Source organism: Caretta caretta, chromosome 9, assembly GCF_965140235.1.
Source record: "Caretta caretta isolate rCarCar2 chromosome 9, rCarCar1.hap1, whole genome shotgun sequence".
Taxonomy (NCBI): Eukaryota; Metazoa; Chordata; order Testudines; family Cheloniidae; genus Caretta; species Caretta caretta.
The window spans coordinates 87,923,185-87,938,199 of NC_134214.1; the positions used below are offsets into that span (position 1 = coordinate 87,923,185).

The window sequence follows — 15,015 nt, forward strand, 5'->3', positions numbered from 1 at the left end:
ACAGAAACCTCACATACATTTACTTGAGAAGCCCAATATAAAACAGTCTGGACAGAGCACAATGGGGTTTCCCCCCTCACCCCATGTCAGTGTAATCTTCCTTGCTATTAGATTACACTTCTGTTCATTTATTTTAAAACATTTCCCACAAGTCTTATCTGACCTGTCAACCTGTATCATCTCTAGATCTAAAAAAGAAGAGACAAATTCTGCTGGTAAAATCCCTTGTGAGTCAGACACAGCATAATTGTATTTCTGTTTTACACCAATATCATAGCTTAGTAAACAAAGCTATGCCCACTGGTGAATGCGTTAATCCTTCTCAGTAGTATCAATTTCCAGAGCTTTGGTTCCATGAAATGAAATATCTATTGGTATGTTTACCATTGCCAGTCCAGATTCATAAAGTTGCATTGATTAGATTTTTGAACTGTGAAAAATCAATACAGGTTGGGTTTTTTTATACAAATTGGATTTGGATCAGGAAGAAAATATTCCACAGATGAGAAATAAAACTGGACAGAAAAATGTGATTGAAAACATCAAATGGTGGGGGGTATTGTATCAGTCTCTGCTGACTTCTTTGTCTGTCCAGTGATTATTTTCTTACACAAATTGATTGTCAAGAAAATTAAGGCTCCAAGTTTGTGAAAGATATTTTCCAAATTAGTCTAGCATTATGAGTAACTGTATTAAAATTTTAAAAATCCACTTACATGCAGATATTTTATAAAGTGAGCAGACTATATCCTATAATACCCTACACTAGCCACTGAGATTGTTGACGGCAGCATTGCTACTGGAAATCATAAAATCTTTTTTTTGAGTACTTAATGCATCAGAAATGTATCCATTGAGATGGGGCAGGATTATTTCCAGAAAGCAATTAATAGTTACTCCAGTGATGGGGAGACATTATTATGAGTAACGCATAAAAAGATACAGCAACTTAGTTCCAATGTTATTTTTATTTTATGTGGTTTGGGCTGTGGGACTATGATGGGGTAGTCTGCCTCCTTTCAGGATAGTGGTGCCTAGTGGTCAGCCCAACCCCATCATGTGGAGTGGCCCATTAAGCTTGTGAAAGGTCTGATACGGATATAGATGCACACACACATACGGATCTAGAAGATATTGATAAAGAGGAAGTGTTCCAGACATAAGTAGTGCTTGGGAGGAAATCTCATCCCTGTGTCTTTAAGGGCCTGGGGCCAGGAGCCTTGCAGAGAAGGTGAAGTAATGCTCCCCTCTTACCCAACAAATTGGGAATAAACAGGGGATTGGGGTCAGCATAAATGCTGCTCCCTCCCTTATAGCAGGGCAGACACCAGCAGGAGAACACTGGTCTGCTGAACCCTCTGAGGTCTAATTGCGGGGAAAGAAGCCAGCTGAGGCAGAAGTGGGCTAAAATCTTGCAGCTGGCTAATTTAAAACTAGGATTGGTAGAATTAGTTTTTTTTATATATAATTTTGATGGATAATATTGATGTTTACTTTTCAGCATGTTTTTATTTGTATCAATAGAAATTTTCACAGTTGTGGGAAATTTATGAGGGGCTCAGACAATGGGAGGCAGACAATACCTATTTTGTGACAGGTTTCAGAGTAACAGCCGTGTTAGTCTGTATTCGCAAAAAGAAAAGGAGTACTTGTGGCACCTTAGTGACAGTAGACATTGGGATTCAAAATGTTAAAACTTTATAACCATTAAACACAAATCGCCAGTATCACATGTCAAAGTACACAGAGTAAATCAAACTTTAATAAGTTCTCTAGCAGCATTTTTCTTATTTTGCTTATTTGTAAATTTCAGTTAGTATTGATGGAAATATTTTTTCATGGTTTGTGTGCATTTGGTGAAATTAATGTTTACCCGTTGTGACAGGGTCGGGCCAGATGGCTATAGGAGAGTAATAGAAGGCGGATATATTAGCCCCAGGCTAAGTAGGTCCCTTTTCCCTGGGTAAGGGAAAGGTTCCAGAACAATCAGGGGACTCCTGGCTTAAGAAGAGACAGAGAGACTAGCTTATTTTCAGCCCAGCTTCAAGGAGAAGAGCTGAGGACACCTGTTTTGAAAGAGGTGACTAGGACTCTTCTGTACACCCAGACTGGAGTGATCTAGGGCAACTAACCAAAGTGAGTTACACTAGATGGAAGGAGTTAATAAATCAGACCTCATGAGGGATACATGTCTTGAACCAATTTAGTCTGAGTAATTGACTGAAAGAACCTGAGGGGTCCCTGACTGCAATATACCTACAGAGCCATGAATGGCTGCAAGGGGGCATGCTGGATGGTAATGCCTCATGGCAGGTACAAACATAAGAAATGTAACTTGGAAGTCTGAGAAACGATACGTCACAAATATTTTCTCTGCATTAAGTTTAAAAGCAAAGAGCTAACAGTTTAAATTTAAAGTGAAACTGATTGTTTGGGGCAGTGTGGGCTCTGCTATATGGGCAGGATAGGTGGTCATGTTGTGCTGATGGGCTATATTGTACTGAATAAGTATCTGAATAATGGTTTTCAGTGCATACTTTGATGTTGACACCTTGATTCTTTGACAGCCTTACCTCACTGAGGAGTATCCTATGCCATGAGTAACCCTTTAGAAACCAATGGGCCTGCTCATCGAGTAAGGCATTCCTTAACATGAGCAATGACATGAAAATCGTCTGTATTCACTAGGCACAATTAAAAGCAGAAGCATCCAACATTTTGCAGTTTCCAGTAAATCCACCATTAATCACACTTGCAGTAATTATTTCTGGGACAAATCTAACAAACAGACAACACAGAAGAGAGAGAGGAAACTGGGTATTAGTCAGGTTCCTTGATTCCCATTCCTCTTCCTCTTGGCCATCCATTCAGGCAGTTGGTCTCATGAGGGTTAACGGTCCAATTAGAGTCTTGGGTCTACTTATACCCATTTGACCTTCAGCAGCAAAGCTGGACTATTATATATGATATCTTAAATTCATAAAACATTTCACATACAGGGCTAGCTCCTCAACTCATGTTAAATCAGCAAAGCTGCATTGAAGACTGATTCAAAGGAGAATCTGGCCTAAAAACAGTTTAAGTCTAATCTTTCACCCCATGGTAAACACCATAGCAGGGTGTTTCCTAGCTATGAGACAATATTTTAAGACAATTGTAGGCCATGAGGGAATAAGAAAAATTAAATTCAGCCCAAATAATCAGAATGAATCAAGAAAACAAAGCGACAGAAAGAAAACGATGGGGGAGAAAGAGAGAGAAGGTCTGTAAAAACGTTGGATGATTTATGAAGTATAAAAGGAAGTCCTTGTGTTTCCATCACAACCTAACTGACACAACTATTCCAGCAAAAGCCCCCGTGTATCCATAGTTATACCAGCAAAAAGTCCTTTTGCCAATATAACTCATTTCATTTGGGGAACTGGAACCTTTTCTAGTGTAGACAATGCCACCATTTGGTGTCATTCAGAAACAGCTCCGTCACTTTTGAAACTTGCAATTTAAGTTTTTAAACTTTTGTGGGAGAAGAAATTATATTCATAAAATCAGTTGCTGAAAAAATGAAAGCTAGAACAGGGTTGTCTCCAGGACACAGCAGGTAGGTAATTTAAAAAGCTCAGGAATATTGTTGAAATTATTATGCAAGCTTATTAAATGCAATGTATATTTAAATTGAAAAAAAACTTTCTTTATTAGGCCCAGATAGGTGAATTTTCATAGCCTCCAGCAGTTAAGCATATTGGGTAAAAGTCGGGTTAGATTAATTTCTAATCTTTATGGAAATCCATTTTTTAATAAATGGATTTCCAAGTTATGAATATGACACTTAAGAGTTTAGAATATCTGTAGCACAAGGTTCAGCATTTAAATATGTGGGGAAAGTAAAATGAAAGAGTTTTTTATTTTAAGATTATATGAAAACTTTTGTTTACATATATTTTTATATTTTAACATAATATTCTAGCTGAGTTATTCCTGAAGTGTGTTGAAATAACATAGAAATCTTATCATTAGAATTTATAAAATATTTAGCTTTAATTTTCTTTTTCCTATTATGCAATTAGAAACTTATTATAAAACACAGTTAAGTGAACTCATTGTTGACTTAGATAATTAAAATAAAGAATATGAAGTGAATTTTTAATGCTTTTTAGATTAGCCCCAGAATGATCAACAGATTTGTCTCCTTTTCAAGAATATCTACCAATAATGCTTCAGACTGTATATGATGTCTTCTAACAAAATTAATGAACATTCAGAATTAAGGACATGCTCATCCAGGATGGTTCTGAGCCCTTAAAGCATCCGGTGTTGTGGAAGAAAGAACAGACATAATTTAACAAAGGGTCCAGTATAGCAATTACATGATCTTTGAGCTTTTTTATGATGTGACATTTATGGACAGAATTGTTTGGGACCATCTACCTATTTTGGGGTTTTATATTCTGCTCATCACTATAGTATCTCAGTACCATCCACTGTGGAGTATTCTTTTGTTTAACTTCCTATGCGAACATGGTATACCAAGACAAACAGAAATGTAGTCAGCTATTGTTTCTCCCAGTTTGGGGGATTTTATGCATATGTTTTTCTCCAAGAAGAACTAAAGAGTTTGTTGTGTGTTTGGATATTCAAAACACGGTAGCTTGAACTGAAAGCACATGCTTAGTCATATTTATTAGGTGAGCTCCTGGTTTTAAACGGAAACCTTCTGTGTGCTTGTGCTATTTTGCTGTAGTTAGGATGGTCATTAGATTTGATTTCTCGTGCCTTGCCTGAGAACAGAAATCTATGAAGAGTCATGAGAACTGTACTTGGATCTCCCAACCTGAAGAATCCCTCTCCAGTGTCCTCTTAAACAGCATTTTTAGGAGCTTAGTATTAACTAATTGAAACAATGATGGAAACCTGAGAGTTCAGACTCTGCCCACAGAGTGCTGATGTGTCAAGTGGTTGAGCAAGAGGAGGCAACTGAACAAAGTATCTTCTCCGCTTTGCAGCCTTATTATCAGAGAAATGTTGTTGAAGTTCACCATTAGCTTTCAAAGGAAAACAGTGTCCGTTCTCCAGCTCAGCCACTGGCTCATTAGTTCATGGCAGGAATTGTTTTCGAATTTTCCTTTGACTTTGGAAAGCATATGAAGAGATCACTGGTCTAGAACTGTTGACCAAAGGGAGGCCCTACACTCAATTTGATGGCATTTCTCTGTCTCAGTGCAATGCAATAACTTTTGAACTCTGCATCCGATCTGTTCCAAAATTTCAGGAAATATTCTAGGCATCAGTGCCCAGAACCCTATTGAATTTGGTGAAAATCTGAAAACTTGAAATGGATATGGGGGACACATGGTGCCACTGGCATCTGATTAGGGGCACGAGGATTAGAGGAGAATGAGGGGGCACACAGAACCCCTGGCATGGGGGGCAGAATGTGGGATGCTGGAATGGAGGGAGGCAGGCAATGGGAGTACAAAGAGCTGCTGGTACAGGAGAAGAGGGAAACAGAGAGAGCACACAGAGCCTGGGCTTTTTATCCAGGTTATTTCACAGCATTTGGAATGAAGAACATGACTTAGTATTTTTGAAGTTTTTCACAAGTATGCGTTTTTGTTTCCATTTTCAATCTGTTCTGCTTATGTCATCCAAGCCAGTAAATGGCAGTCATTTTATTTGGTGAGCTAAATTTAGATTGGTAATGTTGAGATAAAACAATAACAATATCTGGGCCATCCAGACCACATCTTTTACTCACAAGGCTGATTTTATTGACTGCAATTTGTTACATGAGAACTAGTTTTGCCATATTTCTGGTCTACTTGAACAGTGTGGATTCTCCAACCCTGTTGCATCCGCTATGCTGACAATGGCTGGGGGTGATGTAGGTGTCACCACACTGGCATTATATTATCAGATCATCTCTCTACACCTGGCTGATCCTTCTGTGCCTGGCTATGTTAACATGTGAAAAGCAGCAACAATGCAGGATTTGGGCCTGTCTAATTACAGATATCCTCATCTGGTGTAATTAACCTGAGCCAGATCCTCGACTGGTATAAATTAGCATAGTTCTGTTGAAGTCAATGCAGCTATGCTAATTTATACCAGCTAAGGAGCTGGCCTGTACTCTCGAGCTAAGTGGATGGGTGTAATTTACTGCACTGGAAGAATTTACCCAAAATAGTAAATTTTGTGGACATAACACTTTCTGGGAGACAACTGAAGGGTCTGTTGAATAAAATTGTTCTTCTTTAGGTAAGCAAAAGAGAAATGCTGAACTTTATCCAGATTTAATTTATACAAGTGTTGTGCATTGCAACATGCTAAAGGCACTCAGTAATACTAAATTATTTCAACAAAACTTTAAAGTCTGTCTGTATTTTTTCATGCTCACTTGCAATATATTCCCCAAGGAAATATATTTGTATTTTAGCATAATTTTGTCATTTTTGTAGCCTATAAGGTTTATATATAGTTTTATATATAGTTATCTACATAGAATGTTTTTAAAAGGTATTGCTGAATAAAACTGTTCCTGACCCTAAAACATTAAAAATGACATTCCTATACATATGTTGTAAATCACACAGCTGTCAACATCTGTAATGTTATTGCATGGGGGTTTGGTTTTTATTACTTCTTTCTTTCTGTTGAAAGATTGAAATTGATAAAGAATTTAAAGATGTACTTTTAAAAAAAAATCATATAGAGTGTCACTTTTTGCCATTATAGACATTCAAGGGGGAATGTTTATATACAATAGTTCAGAGTAAGAAATTATCATTCTTTAAAACCTGTCAGGGGAAAATCTTTCCACCATTTGGTGTGTTACACATTTTAAATCCCGTTTTAAATCAGAACAGACATGGTTATTCTGGCTTATACTTATAGTGCTATCAACTAGCTTCTGAGAAGGAGGAGGAAACATTCCTCTGGCAGGTTAATTGCAGAATAACAAGCAAATTCTGTCTGCTGAAACTAATTATTTTAAATAAATTTAAACTATATTGAGCCCTCTTATAATGAAACCATTCTTTTCACAGAACAACTTCACTCTAAGTGGAGGTAGAATTGCAACTGGCATATTGTGATTTATTGAAACAATTCAGGACTTTTAATTCTCCTTCACTATGAATGGAGTTTCACTAGTGCCCTATCCATTCAGAAAAATTTACTGTGAATAGAAATGACTTGCAAGAACTGATCTTGTCACCATGAAATAGTTTTTATACTTTGATCAGCCAGCCGTTGATGGGCAAGAGCAAAGCTTTTTAAACACAGACCTTGAAAACCATTGCAGAATTTGGGACATATTCCTGTGATGAGGGGCCTATATATGAGTAATACTGTATTTTTCCAGGGCTGTGGGTTGCTTGCTGTTTGACATGTGTTATTTCCTTTCTGTGTATTAGCGCGTTGGCTTTTATTGCCATAAGTGAAGGCCATTACCATTGGTACAAACTGATTAATATCTCAGTGATCACTTTGCTGTAATAAATTAGTCACACTTTGTCTTTTAACTCAATCCACCTGGACCCTGTACTTTTCAAACTGTTTAAATAAAAACTGTATCCTAGATTTCTGGAAACACCTATGAGAATCAGGAATGGATGTGTGATACACTGGCTTAGGGCTTGATCCAAAATGCACCCAAGTAAATGGAAGTCTTATCATTGGTTTCAGTGGGCTTTGGATCAGGGCCCTATGGCATGCAATTAGTGGCTGGCCCTAACAAATATAAGGCTTGCTACTTACTTGCTGCTAACGAAGGAGTAGTTCATGTGGTTGCAACCTGTATTTCATGATAAAAGTCCTTCATTTAATCACTCTTGATGACCGATGTCTGTATGTATTATCATGCATAGTCCATAACAGAACATGATATTACCATCTAAAAGTATGTATTCTTTGAATCCTATATAGAATTATGCACTATGGACTGTGGCAGCCATGGGGTTTGTTCAAGAGGAATATGCCAATGTGAAGAAGGCTGGGTAGGACCAAGCTGTGAGGAACGTACATGCCACTCTCACTGTGCTGAACATGGCCAGTGCAAAGATGGGAAGTGTGAGTGCAGCCCTGGATGGGAAGGGGATCATTGCACCATTGGTAAGATTTTATATGTTGTTGTTTTTTAAAGGCTGACTAGCTAATAGGAAGATCTGCTGCAGCCATCAACTTGAAGATCTTTTGGAAAAATTAGAGAGCCAAATTCAGGCCTGGAGTACAGAGATGCCTCTCCACTGACTTTGATGGATTGGCACACACTTACACCATAATCATATTTGTCCCACAGACTGGTCAATGCAGCTTTTGCTTTACATGCAGCAATACTGATGTAATAGTTGGACGTATCCAATCAAAGTTCTATAGGTTACATTCTAATGCACAGCTGAGCTACATTCCTATAGGTACTGAGAATCATAAAAAAAATACTTAAAAATTATTAATAAAAGTTGTGAGAGGCTGAAACTAGCAGGCAGCTTAAATAATTCTAAATCTGCTGCCTTCCCATCATAGGATTTAAATATTTTGCTTGTCACAAGAGATGGTTTTACAGTAGCCGACAACTACAATATTGTTAATAAGAAGGTAAAGTTTATGGGTCTTTTCAGAAGTCACTACTCAGCTGTACAAATGTTAATTGTTATATTTTAATAAAATGTGACACATTTTTACAAAGCTTAATAGTGTTTCTTGCCAAAATGTCATTACTGTTTTCCCAAAGCATTCTTATTCTTAAACATTTTAATTGCATGTAAGAGACCAGGATACCTAATTTTGAGAGGTAGGTAGTCCAAATTTTCAGGCTTTGCAAATACTGCGCTTATTTTGCAAATTTGGCCCTTCCTCATTTAATTAAATGGCTAAATTCTATAGCCAGTGATTCAATTACCTTATAATACCTGCTTATAGGGAGTAAAATTGATAAAAAATAAAGGTAATTTTCTTTATTGTTAGTAAAAAATGATTTTGTTCAAGAGATTTAGTTTTGATTTTAAAAGGAAGATAACTAAGCAATGAGTGAATTAAGTAGAAGGCACAGCCTGCATTACACATGGTAGTGCCCATAATATTAAAAAAACAATAACTGAAGAACACACACGTAGCTGCAATTATTGTTTGTTGCTATATGAGTCCTTTCTGACATCCTGGATAACAAAATCAGCTATTTGTTTTATTCAAAGTGGTAGGAATAGACCTGATTAAAATAAGAGAGAAGCACTTTATCTTAACCAAAGTATGGTAAACTATTAGCAAATGGTTTCTGTGTTTGAAATTCAATCTATCACAGTTTTGTTTTTTCTTTTTTAAGCTCACTACTTGGATGCTGTGCGAGGTAAGCTTTTCATATCAGCATTGCAAAGGAATAATGAAAGGGTATAAAAGTGTTGGGAATGGGGGTATTTGGGTGACTTGTTCCCTTTTGAGCCTCCCATTTCCTGTACTGTTAAGATACAATATACGATCAAATGGATACAATACGATCAAATGGATGACTGGATAGGTAGGTATCTATTTACAGAGAAGTCTCGTTTGTCAAACAAAATATCAGTACATTCTGCATTCTTAGCTCTTTATATTGTCTCAATATTTCATCAGAAGCAGAGGTGTCTAAAGTAAGCATGACTAGAATGTGGCTTTCACATTTGGTTACCAATTTCCATATATATGTAATATGCTACGTGAGGCGAGTCAGATTTCTGCTCATGGTTTCCATTCACGGAGTGATGACAGCACTGAGGACTTGGTATTACCAGAATAATTTGTGTCAATCCTTCCTTCTATTAGAACAACATTTCCATATTTTTATCATCTGCAGCTAGAGAGTAGGTTTCATTTGTGAAGGAAATATGCTTCTCTAAGACTTTGGAGGTGGGGGAGAAATGTAAAACAACACATGTTTTAAAACCTGGCATTGTACAGTACCGTGTGAGGTTTTGAGATTCAGAGGGATTTATAAATATTTGCTCTACCTCACACCCGCATTGGTTGCTGCTTTGAGCAATTTGTGTGTTTGCCCTTTGGCAGAAAACGCTATCTGGGCTACAGATGATATAGTTGATTAAACCATTCCAGACCCAAAGAGCCAAATTCTGTGTAGATTTGCACCCTGTGCATGTCCTTTGACATAAATTTGCTCTGCAGGGCCTATGGCTTGTTTCTGGCCCTACATGTCTATGTCTTTCATGGTTTGGAAGCAATCTCTCAGTCCTAGCCACACTGTTGTGTAAGAAATCACACTGTTCCAACGAGAAACTGCAGAACTGGAATTAATTTGCAAACTGGACACCATCAAATGAGACCTGAATAAAGACTGGGAGTGGGTGAGTCAATACAAGAACTAAAAAATTTCCCCCTACTGTTACTCACACTTGTCAACTGTTTGAAATGAGCCACCCTGATTACCACTACAAAAGTGATTTTTCATCCTGTTGATAATAGCCCATTTTAATTGAATTGTCTCGACCCCTCACTTGGTAAGGCAACTCCCATCTTCTCATGTACTGTTATACATATCTTCCTACTGTATTTTCCACTCCATGCATCTGATGATGTGGGTTTTAGCCCATGAAAGCTTATGCCCAAATAAATTTGTTAGTCTCTAAGGTGCCACTAGTACTCCTCGTTGTTTTTGTTTCTACTGTCCCCTGGGAAGATGGCTCTCAGCAGAGATATCAGACGAAGCAGGATTCCAAAAAGGATTGGGCACTTATTTATGTATTTATTATTTTATCTCTTCAGAATTGAATAACAATAAAAATGTCATACAAAAAGCCCTAGGTTACCTGAGAATTACTAGACTTACACAGTGAATGAGCTGCCAAAATCTTAACAACCGGTTCCCTCCTCGCCCCGTGGCCCACCCCAGCCCTCTGGGGACTCCTGCCCCATCCAACGCCCTGTGTTTCTTGATGCCCCCCCCAACCCCTGCCCCATCCACCGCCCTGTGTTTCTTGATGCCCCCCCCAAACCCCTGCCCCATCCACCCTCCTCCCCTGTCTCCTGACTGGCCCCAGAACTGGGCAGGAGGGTCTCGTGGGCCACCGTAGTGGGTGCCCACCCTGCCCCTAAGAGCCAGAGGGACCTGCCAGGGGGCGAGGTGGGGAGTCCCGGCGGTGCTTACCTGGGGCAGCTCCCAGGAAGCATCCGGCAGGTCCCTCTGGCTCCTAGGGGTGGGGTAGCATAGCTAAGGGGGGAGCAGGGAGAGCGGCTGCTCCCCCCACTGATCACATCAAAAGTGGCGCCTTAGGCGCCAACTCCATGGGTGCTCCGGGTCTGGAGCACCCATGGGGAAAACTTAGTGGGTGCAGAGCACCCACAGGCAGCTCCCCGCCCCATGCCCGGCCACAGCTAACCTCACTTCCGCTCCGCCTCCTCCCCTGAATGCGCCGCCCCCCTCTGCTTCTCCAAATCAGCTGTTCGCACAGGAAGCCTGGGAGGGCTGAGAAGCAAGCGGCGGCTTCGCACCCGGGCCCAGGGAGGCGGAGGTGAGCTGGGGCGGGGAGCGGTTCCCCTGTGCGCCCCCCCCCCCCCCGGTTACTTGCTGCAGTGCCCTCCTCATGCCCCCCCGCCCCAGCTCACGTCCGCTCCGCCTCGGCCTCCCTAGGCCTGAGCGTGAAGCTGCCACCTGCTTCTCAGCCCCCGGCTTCCCGTGCGAACAGCTGATTTGCAGGAAGCCGGGGGGCGGGGGCAGAGAAGCAGAGCTGGGAGGTGCGTTCAGGGGAAGAGGCGGAGCGGAGGTGAGCTGGGGCCAGGGCAGGGAGGTGCCGGTGGGTGCTCTGCACCCATCAAATTCTCCTCATGGGTGTTCCAGCCCTGGAGCACCCATGGAGTTGGCGCCTAAGGCGCCACTTTTGGCCGGCTGTTAAATTTTGAAGCCCTTTTAGAACCGGTTGTCCCTCGAGGCACAACCGGTTCTAAAAGGGCTTCAAAATTTAACAACCGGTTCTAGCAAATGGGTGCAAACCGGCTCCAGCTCACCACTGGACTTACATTCATAAAGGACAACCACCCACAGCAAAATATAATCATAAAATATACCAATAATGAATTAACTCAGCTGGCCAATAAATCTAAACAGGAAAACAGCCCCTTTAATCTCCTCGGGAACATACCCTCAACTTTCAAAAAAAAAATCTATGAAATAAATGGCTTTGATAGTGTACTGGAAGATCGTCAAGATCAAGCTATTTCAGACCAGTGAGGGACCTAGAGTCCCAAGGCCCTTATAGACCACACCTTACCAGCAGACCCTCTCTATTTTATAATGATGGGGGGATATAGCTCAAGTCTCCCTGCTGATGGCAACATGTCTTGGGGGGAGAGGTGATACTTCAGGTAGGCAGATGCTAGGAAATGAAAGGCCTATAGGATGTAAGTAACAATTTAAACTCTACCAGGAGACCTGTAGGCAACTGATGCAGATCTTGGAGCCATGGTGTCATGTATAATTTATGTGGATAACAAGAACTATCCAGAGCTATACAAGTAAGGATTAAAAAAGCAAAACACAAGGATCCTTGAAAGAAACTACCCTCTGTCTTTTGGGAGTTAGGAAAAAACATTCTCTGTGTGCAGGCTGTTCTGTAATGCACCTTTCTCTGAAGCACATGCTACTGGCCACTCTGACCAGAACACTGGACTAGATGGGCCAGTACAGAAGTTGGACCAATAAAAGGTGTTACCTCATCCATTTTGTGTCTCTAGATGGACCACTGGTATTTAGGCTCTGTCTCTTTGGCTGGCAGTTCCAAACACTTTTTACAATATCTCCTTTAGCGGCTGCCAGAAACCCCTGCAGACTGAGTCTTCCTTCCTCTTGGAATCAAATCTTTTCCTTTTGATAGTGCAGAAGTGTCAACACACACTTTCAGATAAAGAGCACTGAATTCATGAGAGTCCATTCTGGCAAAGAGAAAGCACTCGTTTAGAAAGGGATGCCACTTGTAGTGTTAAATTGATTGCTAAGCGCCATCCATTGTCCTTTGGCTCCCTGTGTGGTAAGGTAAAAATCTGACAAAAATATGTACTGGCACCAAACTATACAAGCAGATGGACATTAGTGGGCACATCCAAGATACTATCTATCTGTCACACCGAGCAAGGAACCTAGTTGAAAATGCTGAAATTATTGTTAATTCAGAGTTTGCAAACCCTGGGGATGATGCAATTGATCCATTTTAGATCTAGTTTCATAATTTACAGAAAGAAATCAAAACATTTCCCATAGCCACCAAAGGGCAAGTGTTTGTCTTATTTATAGATTCATAGATTCATGGATATTTAGGTCAGAAGGGACCATTATGATCATCTAATCTGACATTCTGCACAACGCAGGTCACAGAATTTCACCCAGCACTCCTGCGAAAAACCTCTCACCTATGTCTGAGCTCTTGAAGTCCTCAAATCATGGTTTAAAGACTTCAAGGAGCAGAGAATCCTCCAGCAAGTGACCCGTGCCCCATGCTACAGAGGAAGGCAAAAAACCTCCATGGCCTCTTCCAATCTGCCCTGGAGGAAAATTCCTTCCCAACCCCAAATATGGCAATCAGCTAAACCCTGAGCAGATGGGCAAGATTCACCAGCCAGATACTACAGAAAATTCTTTCCTAGGTAACTCAGATCCCACCTCATCTAATCATACAATCATAGAATCATAGAATATCAGGGTTGGAAGGGACCTCAGGAGGTCATCTAATCCAACCCCCTGCTCAAAGCAGGACCAATCCCCAATTAAATCATCCCAGACAGGGCTTTGTCAAGCCTGACCTTAAAAACTTCTAAGGAAGGAGATTCTACCACCTCCCTAGGTAACGCATTCCAGTGTTTCACCACCCTCCTAGTGAAAAAGTTTTTCCTAATATCCAACCTAAACCTCCCCCACTGCAACTTGAGACCATTACTCCTTGTCCTGTCCTCTTCTACCACTGAGAATAGTCTAGAATCATCCTCTTTGGAACCACCTCTCAGGTAGTTGAAAGCAGCTATCAAATCCCCCCTCGTTCTTCTCTTCTGCAGACTGAACAATCCCAGTTCCCTCAGCCTTTCCTCATAAGTCATGTGTTCCAGACCCCTAATCATTTTTGTTGCCCTTCGCTGGACTCTCTCCAATTTTTCCACATCCTTCTTGTAGTGTGGGGCCCAAAACTGGACACAGTACTCCAGATGAGGCCTCACCAATGTCGAATAGAGGGGAATGATCACGTCCCTCCATCTGCTGGCAATGCCCCTACTTCTACATCCCAAAATGCCATTGGGCTTCTTGGCAACAAGGGCACACTGTTGACTCATATCCAGCTTCTTGTCCACTGTCACCCCTAGGTCCTTTTCCGCAGAACTGCTGCCTAGCCATTCGGTCCCTAGTCTGTAGCGGTGCATTGGATTCTTCCATCCTAAGTGCAGGACCCTGCACTTATCCTTGTTGAACCTCATCAGATTTCTTTTGGCCCAATCCTCCAATTTGTCTAGGTCCCTCTGTATCCTATCCCTACCTGCAACCGTATCTACCACTCCTCCTAGTTTAGTATCATCCGCACATTTGCTGAGAGTGCAATCCACACCATCCTCCAGATCATTTATGAAGATATTGAACAAAACAGGCCCCAGGACCGACCCTTGGGGCACTCTACCGGCTGCCATCTAGACATGGAGCCATTGATCACTACCCGTTGAGCCCGACAATCTAGCCAACTTTCTACCCACCTTATAGTGCATTCATCCAGCCCATACTTCCTTAACTTGCTGACAAGAATACTGTGGGAGACCGTGTCAAAAGCTTTGCTAAAGTCAAGATACAATACATCCACTGCTTTCCCTTCATCCACAGAACCAGTAATCTCATCATAGAAGGCTATTAGATTCACCTTCTCTTGGTGAATCCATGCTGACTGTTCCTGATCACTTTCCTCTCGTGTAAGTGCTTCAGGATTGATTCCTTGAGGACCTGCTCCATGATTTTTCTGGGGACTGAGGGGATGCTGACTGGCCTGTAGTTCCCAGGATCCTCCTCCTTCC

At 41.0% G+C, this 15,015-nt stretch overlaps 1 protein-coding gene across 15 annotated transcripts in view; it reads left to right on the forward strand.

Annotated features, from left to right (window-relative positions):
* TENM1 (teneurin transmembrane protein 1) overlaps positions 1-15,015 on the forward strand; it is a 1,415,133-nt gene that overhangs the window by 1,249,333 nt on the left and 150,785 nt on the right. For all 15 annotated transcript variants that reach the window (XM_075132522.1, XM_075132521.1, XM_048862940.2 and 12 more), the window contains 2 exons: positions 7,921-8,106; positions 9,314-9,337. In XM_075132522.1, the coding sequence (XP_074988623.1) occupies positions 7,921-8,106; positions 9,314-9,337 (210 nt within the window). The remainder of the gene's footprint in view (positions 1-7,920; positions 8,107-9,313; positions 9,338-15,015) is intronic.